This window comes from Erythrolamprus reginae, chromosome 3 (genome assembly GCF_031021105.1).
Source record: "Erythrolamprus reginae isolate rEryReg1 chromosome 3, rEryReg1.hap1, whole genome shotgun sequence".
NCBI classification, from domain to species: domain Eukaryota; kingdom Metazoa; phylum Chordata; class Lepidosauria; order Squamata; family Dipsadidae; genus Erythrolamprus; species Erythrolamprus reginae.
Window position 1 is genome coordinate 188884169 of NC_091952.1, and position 13508 is coordinate 188897676.

The 13508-nt window shown below is 40.3% G+C and overlaps 1 protein-coding gene across 2 annotated transcripts in view; it reads right to left on the reverse strand.

The window, feature by feature from the left end:
- Positions 1-909: 909 nt before the first annotated feature.
- Positions 910-13508, reverse strand: part of TSHZ1 (teashirt zinc finger homeobox 1) — a 102678-nt gene continuing 90079 nt past the window's right edge. For both annotated transcript variants that reach the window (XM_070747442.1, XM_070747441.1), the window contains one exon: positions 910-5442. In XM_070747442.1, the coding sequence (XP_070603543.1) occupies positions 2267-5442 (3176 nt within the window). In that variant the 3' untranslated portion in view covers positions 910-2266. The remainder of the gene's footprint in view (positions 5443-13508) is intronic.

Consider the following 13508-nt stretch of genomic DNA (forward strand, 5'->3'; position numbering starts at 1 on the left):
AAACAGATATAAAAGTGAGATGTCCAAAATACAACCATGTGGTCATAGGTGTATGAGTGTATGTGCAGTCTTTGTAACTCTAAAAATGGATCATATTGTAAGTAGGCCCAGGGGACATCCATCATAAATTCAAATGGTTGTTAAGAGATCAGTTACAAGGACTACTTGTAGTCATAATCATCATGCAACATTTTCTGAAGTAACATAGGAAATTGTAGATGTAGTTCATGACTTTCAGCCTCCATCTGAGGAGCTATAAACTTCAATAGAAACACAAATCCTAAGATCACCAAAATCCTCAAAAATGTATCAAACCGATTTTTTTAATGCACTATAAAAAGAAATTTATTTATTTATTTATTAGATTTGTATGCCGCCCCTTTCCAGAGACTCGGGGCGGCTAACATATATTATTAATAAATATATTATTTATGGGGACATCTATTATCTGACTATAAATGAAATACAATAAATGTACTCTTTGTCCTGACTGCCTCCTACTGTCTGAAATGTAGTTTGCAGCGTTCCATTAAAAAACCAAGTGTGGCTTCAGTCCGGAAGAAGCTACCAATCTCTGCTACACAAAAATAGGATGAAGCAAATAGATACTTTTTAATGAGTAAGGTCCAATTGGGTAGCTATCAGGAACTTATACACCACTCAAGTGGGCAAAAGTAATGTTTTCAAAGCACATGAAACACTTACACTGCATTAAAAAAATACACAATGTATTCATCAGCATCTGTAAATTAGTGCAGTAACAACTAGAATATCACCATTGGGTAGGTAACAGAATGGAGCATATTAGAGTACAGAAATCATTTCAAATATACTTCAGGCTGAAATTTAGTTACTACTGAAATGAAGATCTCAAAGGCAAATCAATGATGACATCACAAGATGCACAAATCAAGAACTGCATGTGGGTTTATTTTATATTTGAGAAAACAGTGGATTTCATTGCGTGAACCAAAAAGGTACTGTACAATATTAATGATAAAACATCAAAATGTATAATTCATAGTGCATTGTTTGCTTTATTTTTATTTATTTATTTTGTCAGATAGCTCCTTTGAGTACATGCATCTGGGAAGATGCAGGTGCCAGTAAAATTTCTCTATTTAACTCAAGCTGCAAGGAACTCAATTTTATTCAAAAAAGTGTGTTTTTACATTATATACACAGAAATTGAATATAAAATGACAATATAAAAAGTTAAGAGAGAAAGCATACAGCCAGAAAGTACAAAGGAAGTTGAACAATTTAAAATGGTACAATATGCAACATGTACTTTTTTTTTTAAACCTAAGCTGATGCTGGCAATTTACAAGGATCAGAATCCAACACTTGCCCCATTTTTTGTTGTTGTTTTGTTTCATTTTCATGTATCAATGCAGCACACTATAGAAAGATCAGCCTGTACCAAAGCTTACATTTGTAAATAACTATAAACTGCAATATCTTACAGGAAAAAGAAATAACATTTTTACATTTTAAAAAATAACTTGCATACTTTTTATGCCAGTCAAGTGGCATTCAGAGGGTTTGGGCATAGTGGCAAATTGTTTTGTGGTTTTATTTTTTAAAACATGGGTCATGTCTAACTCCTTGGGCATTTGATCACTTTTTATAATTATTCAAGAATGGCATGCATCTTTTCTTTGCAAATCAGACTGTATTTTGTGAGGAGGGGTTGACATTTGAAAAAAACCTATTAACTGTAAGTGAATTTGACCCAGTTATGTTAGGATGAAATGCCTTTTAAAAACCACACACACACACCTTCTTTTGGGAAAGGCACAGAATACTATTATAGTCCTCAGAGGGTTAAAAACTGACACTATGGGGTTCTGTGACCTTTATTGTCATGGCAACTTTGTAATTTTAGAATGTCTTTTTGTTATTGTTCTTTGTGTCTTCCTTTACAGCTAAATTAATGTCTCTCAATAGTGTCTCCCACTATAGTCTACAAAAGATAGCTTAACATCAAGGACATATGTTGAAAATAAAGGTCAGACTTTGATTCACAGAAAAAGAGGGGGGGGAGGAAAGGGGGAAAAAAAGGTTTTAAAAACATGCACAGATCAGACAAAGAGCATATAAATATAACTACAAAACGTATGTAAGAAAAACCAAGCTCCAGATAGGCAGTTCAGCAACAAAAGTAAGACTGATTTCAAAGGCTCAGATCAGGCCTAGTGCAGTACTATGAAGTTTAGTGCAATGTTCCTGTGGTCACTTGCATACCTGGTTGCTTACCTGGACGCTAATGTTTTTCTAACTCAGTTACATAGATCAGATGGTCCTCGGGGGACTTCCCATGTGTTTTACTAAGGTGCAGTTTGACTGCATGCTTGCTTGCAAAAGTTCGATTACAGAGCTTACACTGGAATGTGGAGCCCAAGTCCTCCTCGGTAATTCCAAGTGAGCCTAAAGTCTTATTTGAGAGGACCTTGGAAACATTCTGCTGTTCTTGTATCTGATTAAGTGGCAATTTGGACAGGTCCTTCAAACTGAACCCTAAATGTGTCTCCAAGTGACTTATATATGTGGAAGCAGTCCTGAATTGAGAGGCACAATCATTGCAAAAGAAAACAGGATGACCTGTATCCAAATTCTTTAAAAACTTAGTTCCACCTGTCCTCCTTAACTGATACTTCACATTTGCCAGCCAGTGGCTAATTGTGGTCATGGAAAGACCAGTAAACTTTGAGATATGAACCCGTTCTTGTGGGCCTAGGTCCGACATAATATATTTGCCTTCCGGTGTCTCCCTCAAACTGGAAGCAAACTGGGCTTGAAGGATGAGAAGATGCTGAGGGTTCCAGTTTGACTGCCTACCCTTCCTCTTGTGTACTGGAGATAGTTCATCCAAAGCTTCTTCAAAGCTACTTCCATCTGCGTCAGATTTTTCTGACACAGAAGACGGAGTAGAAGATTTGGGAGTCAAGCGCCCTGTGAGGTTCTTTACCATGTCAGAAATATCCATTAGGGCACTTTCTCTTAGAGGAGATGAGACAGAATCAGTCACACTGGAAATCAGTGGTTTGGTTTTGGACTTTGTTAAATCAATAGGCTGATCACTGTTCTCGTAATAGTACCGATCAATAGGCTCAGCTTGCTTGGCTGGAGTTGTGGGGTAAATGGGTTTGTCCAACATGCTGTTACTAATTTTATATAACATGGCCAAAGGATCCAAAGAAGGACTTACTGGATTAGAGACTTTGCCTAAGTGGGTATTCATGATGGACTGCAAAGCACTTAATGGGTTAATGAATGATTGCTCCGGTGAATGGTCTGTAATGATACCCAAGTTATTACAGCCATTGGTGACTTTTGCTTTAGGTTGTTCAGTACCATTAAGTGCATGCGGATCATCGTTTTTGACCTTCTGAACCTCAACTTCAGGACTTTGTTTTTGCTGTAGTGGCTGCTGATGTAGTTGTTGTTGCTTGTTGCTTTCCTCTGATTTTGGAAAGTCTTTGCTTTCCTTAGGAGCAGGGGACAATTGCTTGGCTGGAGAACATTTTTCTTTCTCTGAAGGCTTTTCTTCTTTTTTAATATGGATTTTTCCCGTGACCTTCTCTACTAGCTCTTCCATGGCAGAGACATTACTTTTGTGAGGAGGGGGTGTCAAATTGCCTGGTGAATGGATCAGCGCATTGTGTTCAGAAGACAATGACTTTACACTGCTGGCATACGATGGCTGAATCTGAACACTCTGCACAGTTGGCTGAAGGGATTTAACGGTTCCTGGAAGCTGATAGGCGGCATGAATGCTAGGGTAGCCTCCCCAGGAAGGTGCTCCATTTTGAGCTTTACTTATAGCTGTGGTCACTGTGTTCTCCAGAGATTTCAATATGTCGATTCCACCTTTTGGACTTTCATCTAGATCCTCTTCTCGGAGGTACTGATATACAGCTGTTGGCTCATTTTTTTCTGAAGAATCCTCGATTTCTTCTTTAATTTTTTTGTCCATTTCAGTAATAATCACCTGTTCTTTTTCTGGCTCCTTCTTTTCTTCAGAAGTTGTAGATCCAGCAGGAGAATCTGGCTGCTTTTTAATATTTGTAGCTGGTAATCTTGTATGAGTGGTAGGTGGCAAAGGTATGGATTGTATCTTTTCTTCAACTACTGAGTCCAGTACTAGCTGTTTTCCTTTCTTAGAGGCTGAATTAGTTACTTTCAAAAAATGTCCTGTGACCATCATGTGAGCAGTCAGCTGCTGCAAAGTGTCATGAGAACTGCCACATTCCATGCATTTTAGTATCTGAGCTTTGCGGGCCTCAAACTGCCAAGTGTAGCTAGCACCATTTTGATAGCCATAGCGATTATTGGGAGTTACATACGGATTGGCAGTTTTCTGATCCTTTGCTGCTTCACTAAGTGTAGTCTCTGAAGTGATTGCTGTTGGTTCAGGTGAGCAAGGTGAAGCTAAGTCCTGAAGTGCTCGTTTTTTGGTAGAAGGCACCAGTTTGGTGATGGCTGGTACTGGTTCCTTCAGAGGCACTTTCTGGTAATGCTTTGTTTTTATCATATGGACACTTAAGTCTTGTAAAGATTCAAATGAATGGCCACAGTACATGCATTTTAGTACTTTCTGGGCATCCTCTTTGCCTTCCATTTCCATAAGTGATCGCTTTCTGGGCTTTGACCACCGTCTGGTTTTTTCATATTCTTTATCTTGGTTGTCATCTCGGTAATGTCCAGTTTCATTCATGTGCACTGTAAGCTCTACCAGTGTATCATACGCTGCACTACAGTCTTTACACCGGAATTTACTGGCACCAGTGAACACAGAACCATAGAGTTTATTGTTTTGCCGGTAAAGTTGCACTGTACTGAACAGACTGGGTTCTGGTAGAAGTCCATATGAGGTTTGTTGCAGTGTTTTAGCCAAAGCCGCTTGATGCCAGTCATAACCTGAACTGCCACTGCTACTGTTACTAGTACTACTGATGCTTGTAGTGGTAGTAGTGTTGGTACTGGTACTGGCACTTGTATTTGGGGTACTGATACTAGTGGTGCTGCTAGTGGTGCTTTCTTTCGGGCTGTCTTCATTACTCTTTGATTTTTTTAAATCTAAAGCTAAACCAGACCAACAAGATTCTGACAGTAAATTCGCATACACGGCTTTTATCTGTGCTAAGCTATCCTGTGGGTAGGAAGCATTGTCCAAACACTTATCTTCTTTCTCTTCTTTAGAGGAAGAGCTTTTGAAATGGGCCAGTTGATCACTGTTTTCACTGAATGGTGAACCATAACCTGCATCTTGATTTGTTGCTGTGCTGACTGGAGAATTCTGGTAACTCTGGGCCTCTTTGATCTCTGTTTCATCCTGGCATATGTACTCAGTTTCTTGGATGTCCAGAGATAGCCCATCATCCTCTCCACTTTCTTCATCAATTTCTGCTGCTTTCAGTTCTTCTTCAGGAACATAAGCTTGAAAGAAAGAGAAGAAAAGAGAGAGAGAGAGAGAAAAAAGAACAATTAAAGATTGTATTCACTTTTCCACACTGTAACTATTAAAATAAAAATGAGACATATTGAACAGAACATATTCATAGCTTTTATTTAAGAATAATATACCTTCCCAAATCAAGGCACCCTCTACTATACCTCTAAATATTGGCATGACACCTCAGTAGAATTTATGTTTTATCTACAAAATCACCAAGTCTGACTGAAACTAAAATACATTCTTCAGTTATTTATTATGATATAATTACATTACAATTTTGCTGGCGTACCCAACAAAGTAATCCAACAAGGAGTAAATATTCCGAGGATTATGGCTTTAGTTTATTTATTCATTTATCATATTACTAAATGGATGGGTTATTGTAATTTTTTTCACAATAATAGAAAATTATACAGTTTGGTTTCATTATGTTCAGCAATCCAGTTTACGCAACACAGGATTACTACAAAGTTCTATGAAAATAGAGTAAAACTTTAAAAAATCATATTAGAGTTTAAATTAAATACTAATTATTAAATATTGTCATCATTAAGAATTATATATATATTTATTATTATTAATACAATACAATTTTTTCCTTCATATTTTCCAATTCTTCTTCTGAGTGGTGCTAATCTAAACCTGTAGCTAAAATAAATTCAATTTTTTTATTTAAAATTTACCCCAATTCATTTGGATGAAACAACCTATCCATAAAATACAACACAAAGGATCAACCTGGTAAAAGGCATACAACTAAGTGTTTGAATAGAAGTAACAATAGGTACTAGGCAATTAAATTTTATTAACACATTATCGAAGGGTAGAAACATAGAAACATAAAAACAGAACACTGATGGCAGAAAAAGACCTCATGGTCCATCTAGTCTGCCCTTATACTATTTCCTGTATTTTATCTTAGGATTGATATATGTTTATCTCAGGCATGTTTAAATTCAGTTACTGTGGATTTACCAACCACGTCTGCTGGAAGTTTGTTCCAAGCATCTACTACTCTTTCAGTAAAATAATATTTTCTCACCTTGCTTCTGATCTTTCCCCCAACTAACCTCAGATTATGACCCCTTGTTCTTGTGTTCACTTTCCTATTAAAAACACTTCCCTCCTGAACCTTATTTAACCCTTTAACATATTTAAATGTTTCGATCATGTCCCCTCTTTCTCTTCTGTCCTCCAGACTATACAGATTGAGTTCATTTAGTCTTTCCTGATATGCTTAAGACCTTCCACCAATTTTGTAACCCGTCTTGGGACCTGTTCAATTTTATCAATATCTTTTTTGTAGGTGAGGTCTCCAGAACTGAACACAGTATTCCAAATGTGGTCTCACTTGCTCTCTATACAGCGGGAACACAATCTCCCTCTTCCTGCTTGTTATACCTCTAGCTATGCAGCCAAGCATTCTACTTGTTTTCCCTACTGCTTGACCACACTGTTCACCCATTTTGAGACTGTCAGAAATCACTACCTCTAAATCTTTCTCTTCTGAAGTTTTTGCTAATACAGAACTGTCAATACAATACTCAGATTGAGGATTCCTTTTCCCCAAGTGCATTATTTTACATTTGGAAACATTAAACTGCATTTTCCATTGCTTTGACCACTTATCTAGTAAAGCTAAATCATTTGCCATATTACAGACACCTCCAGGAATATCAACCCTATTGCACACTTTAGAGTCATCAGCAAATAGACAAACTTTCCCTACTAACTGAAATTCAGTAACTGAATTTAAACATGCCTGGGATAAATATATATCCATTCTAAGATAAAATGCAGGAAATAGTATAAGGGCAGACTAGATGGACCATGAGGTCTTTTTCTGCCATCAGTCTTCTATGTTTCTATGTTTCTTACTCTTCCCCTACGTCACTCACAAACATATTAAAAATAATAGTACCCAGAACAGACCCTTGTGGCACACCACTTGTAATCAGGATCTGCTCAGAATACACACTGTTAACAACAACCCTCTGATATCTATGCTTCAGCCAGCTGTAGAAATACTGTACAGTTAAATATTATTTTTACTGACATTTCTATTATAATATGTATCCAGGAATTTAGATTCCAAAGTTACATGCAAAGAGCATAAAATTCCATCCATTAATCGTCCCTTCATCCATATAGCAACATTACAGAATAATTCCATTGGACAAATACTGTGTTCCATTAAAACGGTAACATAAGAATACTAATTAGTATTAATACTCCAATGAACGATATTATAATTATTTAGTAACAGCTAACTATTATAGCAGAAATTGCAATAAACAATGGAAAAGGCTTAAATCCTCAATTTTTTCAAATTTGATGTCATTCTAAAAATTGATAAAGTATTATTGGGAGAAAATTGATTCTCTAAATCCCTTTCAGACTGGATTCAGGTCAGAGTATAGGACAGAACAGCATTGGTCACACTCTTGGGTGATCTCTGTCAGGAGTAGGATAGAGACAGTGACTGAAACCTGGCTGGGCCCAGAGGGAGGAGTTCCTCTCTCTGAAATTTGCCCAGCCAGGTTTCGGGTATGGCATCAGCCTTTGCCTGCGTAGACTCATTGCTCCAGAGATTGCGGGTTGCGAGTCCCTCCTGGTGAAGGTGGACTTAGGGTTTCAGGTTGCTCACATACCTGCCTCCCAGCTACGTGTCAACAGTCCTGCCTGTGCTGCTCGAGGAGGTAGCCGGGCTGGCGGGGGGTTCCCAGACTTATTGTATTGGGGGACTTTAACCTACCGTCGCTCAGTGAAACCTCTGGGCTAGCACAGGAGTTCATGGCCACCATGACAGCCATGGACCTGACTCAAGTAGTACAGGGTTCGACTCATGAGGGGGGGGCACGCACCCGACATGGTATTCCTCTCTGAGCAATTGAGTAATGGTCTGAGACTAAGGAGCTTAGAAATGTTGCCTTTGTCATGGTCAGACCATTTTCTATTGCGGCTTGACTTCCTGGCTCCAATCCTTCCCTGCAGGGAGGCAGAACCGACTAGGTGGTTCCGTCACAGATGCCTGATGGACCCATAAAGCTTTGAAACACCAGAAGAGACATCTAGAGAAGCGATGGAGGAAGAGTAAGTCCATATCATGCCACCTTGATTGCATCAGCGGAATCTCGCCCGGCCTCTCTGTTTAGGGTGACCCGCTCCCTTCTTAACCAGGGGGGAGTTGGGGACCCCTTGCAGAGTAGTCCCGAGGACTTTAACACATTTTTCGCTGATAAAGTCGCTCAGATCCAGGCGGACCTCGACTCCAATTGGATAACAGAGTCGACTGACAATGAGTCAGTTGAGGTGACTGGGGCCCATACTTGTCCATCTGTCTGGGAAGAGTTTGATCTGCTGACACCTGATGTAGTGGACAAGGCCATTGGAGCTGTGAGTTCCGCCACCTGCTTACTGGATCCGTGTCCCCCCTGGCTGGTCTCGGCCAGCAGGGAGGTGACACGGAGCTGGGTCCAGGAGATTGTCAACGCTTCTTTGGGGAGGAGGTCCTTTCCGGCTCCCTACAAGGAGGCACTTGTACGCCCCTTCCTCAAAAAGCCTTCCATGGACCCGGCCATTCTCAACAACTATCGTCCAGTCTCCAACCTTCCCTTTATGGGGAAGGTTGTCGAGAAGGTGGTGACGCTCCAGCGGTCCTTGGAAGAAGCTGATTATCTAGGACCTCAATAGTCAGGATTCAGGCCCAGCTACAGCACGGAAACTGCTTTGGTCGCGTTGATGGATGATCTCTGGCGGGCCCGGGACAGGGGTTTATCCTCTGTCCTGGTGCTTCTTGACCTCTCAGCGGCTTTCGATACCATCGACCATGGTATCCTTCTGTGCCAGTTGGAGGGGTTGGGAGTGGGAGGCACTGTTCTTCAGTGGTTCTCCTCCTACCTCTCTGGTCGGTCGCAGTTGGTGTTAGTGGGGGGTCAGAGGTCAACCTCTAGGTTTCTCCCTTGTGGGGTACCTCAGGGGTATGTCCTCTCCCCCCTGCTGTTTAATATCTACATGAAACCGCTGGGCGAGATCATCCAGGGGCATGGGGTGCGGTATCATCAATATGCTGATGATACCCAACTGTACATCTCCACCCCTTGTCCAGTCAGCAAAGCAGTGGAAGTGATGTGCCGGTGCCTGGAGGCTGTTAGGGTCTGGATGAGTGTCAACAGACTCAAACTCAACCCAGACAAGACGGAGTGGCTGTGGGTTTTGCCTCCCAAGGACAATTCCATCTGTCCAGCCATTACCCTGGGGGGGGGGAATTACTGACCCCCTCAGAGAGGGTCCGCAACATGGGCGTCCTCCTTGATCCACAGCTCACATTAGAGAAACATCTCACCATCACTCCGTGAGCTGCACTGGTTGCCAACTGGTCTCCGGAGGCAATTTTAAGTGTTGGTTATGACTTGTAATGACCTACATGGCTTAAGACCAGGTTACTTACAGAACCGTCTTGTGCCTCACATATCCCAGTGGCCAAATCAGGTCTCACAGAATTGTCCTTCTCCAGGTCCCGTCGGCTAAGCAATGCTGACTGGCGGGACCTAGGGGAAAAGCCTTCTCTGTGGGAGCCCCGGCCCTCTGGAATCAACTCCTTTTCATAAAGTCCTAAAAACTTACCTTTGCCAGCAGGCCTGGGGCCGTTGAGCACTAACATCTTGCTCTGGCCGATGATATGAATGTAGGACTGTGATTGATTGAATGAATGAATGTCTGGTTTTAAATAATTTTGGGGGTTTAGAACTAGTTTTATATTTGGGGTTCTCTTATATCTTGTATTATATTTCTATTTTTGTAAACTGCCCTGAGTCTACGAAGAAGGGCAACATACAAATCCAAACACACCAATAATTAATAAAATAATAACAGTTTTTTTTTAAAATTGAATTGTTCTTTATTTAGTCAAGACTTCTGAGAAATTATATATCATACTTATTTGGTCAGTAATATGTTATAGAAGGAGAGATGGTACTGTAATAAATATTAGGCTTTAGTCCTGGCTAATATAAATAATTATAAATTTATTAAAGTCCCTTTATAATTCCTGCAGTGCAACTTTGGAAAGATATTCAGGGCTAAGATTATTATAATTGTCACCTAGATCAACAATGAAATGACCCCTCAGGAATGTAACTAAGCGGCAATATCAAAGAGGTCCAGGGTCAGACACGCCAGAGGTAGGTCAGACACACCAAGACTATACCACTTCCTACCCTTCTGTTCTTGCCTCATTTTTAAAAATGCTTTATATAATAGTCAGAAAGTAGACAATGAAGTGTATATATATTGCAACAGCTATTATACTTGTTTCTTACTTTTCAAAATACATTACTCATTTCATTAAGAAAAAAAAAGCCTTAGTATAACAAATTGCAGTCCATTCCTATAAAACCTGATCCTATGGTTTAAGTGATTAAAACTCTACACAGAGAAAATATTTTTCAATGCTGTTAAGTGCTGGAAAAATGATTTTGTTCCTGGAAAAAATGGAACAAAAGTAGTAATAAGGGTGGAATTGTAGTAAGATAAAGTAAAGAATGGCCCAGTTAAGACCACTGGGTCCAAGGTCTAAACACTACCAGATGCACCACTGCTTGATTTTAAATAGTGTGCATTATTCTATTAATAAGTTATAATTAAATAGAAGTGGTGAAACTAAACATGACAGGTTGTTTCAGAATTTTGCCTCCTACTAAGGTTGGCCTGTGGCATTGAGCCTCCTACCAATCTATGACGCAGATGTCATGCAACAATTTTAACAAGTGTGGTCTGCAGTTAAAAATAAGAGATAAATATTTAAAAGTGACAAGCATAAAGCAAGCAATGACATATCCAAGTTGATTATCAAACTTTGCTATTGTGTTGCCACCTGGTGAAATGATACAATCTAACCAAAATTATGTATTTATTGGAATCAAACTATTCTTTTTAACTAACAAATGTGATATTCATGAGCAGATGGTCACTATATCAAAATACATTTATTCTAGGGGCCCACTTCAAAAAAAACATCTTATATACACCTAAGTACTGTACTAAGTTTAGATTCAGAATACAAATTATTACCATGGGAAGATTAAATAACAGATATATAAATTGACCAGAATGGATGGATGAAGAAGAAAAACATCAGCAGGCGTAGCTGCCAAACCAAACAATCTTACTTTTATAATTGGGTGTTTTATATATATATAAATATATATATTAATTGTTCATTGTTTTTACTTTAAAGAGATTATCAACAGTATATAATTCAGTGGCTACACACTGATACAAACTCACTTTAAAGTGAATTCCACTTAACTCTAGAGGATGTTCTACTAAATAGGGGTGTACATCTCTGTGTGTATATAATTTTATTGTTAAATCTTTTAAAATAAATTTATTTCTTAGAAGCGTATGCTAAAATTCATGATATTCCCATCTGACCCATTTCTCAGTAGCATTCAACATTTCTGAAATCTGCCTGCCAAAAATAAGAGGCCCCTTTCTCCCCTTTCATTTACCAGTATTCTGCAGTACTTATTTTTCACTCCACTGAATTCCCCCTTTCCCCAAATCTCATTTTATATTATTAAAAGGACAATTTAATGTGATTTCTAGTAATAATGGAAAAGTTTTTCAAATAATATAACATTAAATAATACCAGAGCTAAAAAGATAAAGATCTAGCAAAATTCCCAACTGGAATGCTTTTGTAGACTTGAGACTGCCATCTGTTAATATACTACATTCTAACAAAAATCTATAAAAAAGGATCTATAAATCCAGTTTTATGGTTATAGTTCATTAAAAATTATTGTGAGTCTCTATTCTATTCTATCTTTCATCTCATTCTACATTATCTCATTCTGTAGATGTTATGATTCCTATACTTGATCATTTTTGATTGAGAAAGACAAAGGAGAACTTGTCCCCTTGCTTCCAAATCATGGATCTTTATTTAAAATATGAGAGGATTGTCTTTGTTTGCTTCATTTTTCTATTAGATCAAATTCACATATTTCTTAATAAATATTTCATACAGAACTCTGTATTAAAACAAAGTGAATTTCTCCTACACATTGCTAAAAATGTATTTTCCCCAACAGCTTCTGTTTCAACATAGAGGTCACAACTATTTGCCTAAGAGAGAGAAGGTAACCTTCTGCCTTATACTGTGCTACCTTATACAATAGAGCAGCGTTTCTCAACCGGTGTGCCGCGGCACACTAGTGTGCCGCGAGACATGGTCAAGTGTGCCGCGAAGCTCCTAGGGAAGCTCCAGCTGGGCGGGGTGCTGCCGGTGCCGGTGCCTCCGACCTGGAGCTCCCACTCGCAGTTGTCCCCCAGCTACTGCCCGATGCCGCTGTTTTCGGCGCTCTCCTGCTGGGCCCCAAAGAAGGAAGGCGGGAAAAAGGAGAGCTTCATTCTTCGTGCCTCCTTTTTCCTGCCTTCCTTCTTTGGGGCCCAGCAGGAGAGCACCGAAAACAGCAGCATCGGGCAGTAGCCGGGGACAGCTGCGAGTGGGAGCTCCAGATCGGAGGCACCGGCAGCGCCCCGCCCAGCTGGAGCTTCCCTAACGTCGGCGGCAAGCGTCCTTTGGGGCGGGAGGGCACTGGCGGTGGGAGCGGAGGGTGCCGGCTGCAGCGGCCCCAGGCAGTCGCGGGGAGATGGCGGTGGCGAGAGGGAGCTCCAGGGTGGAGGCACCGACGGTGGCGGTTGGACATGCTGCTGGAGACCTACATGCTGGCGCTGCGGGGCTGGCACTGGCTCGCTGGCTGGGCCGGAGGTGCCAGCCCCACGCCCATGCCCAGTGCAGCGCCAACATATACGGCATCCAGCAGCACGTCCAGCTGCCGCTGTCAGGACTCCCGCTCGCAGTCAGCCTCTCTGCCGCCACCCTTGGCTACTGCCTGATGCCGCTGTTGTCGGCGTGGTAGAAAGAGAGAGAGAGAAAGAAAGAGAGAGAGAGATAGCAAGAGAGAGAGAGAAAGAGATATAGCAAGAGAGACAGAGAGAAAGAGATAGCAAGAGAGACAGAGAGAGATAAAGAGATAGC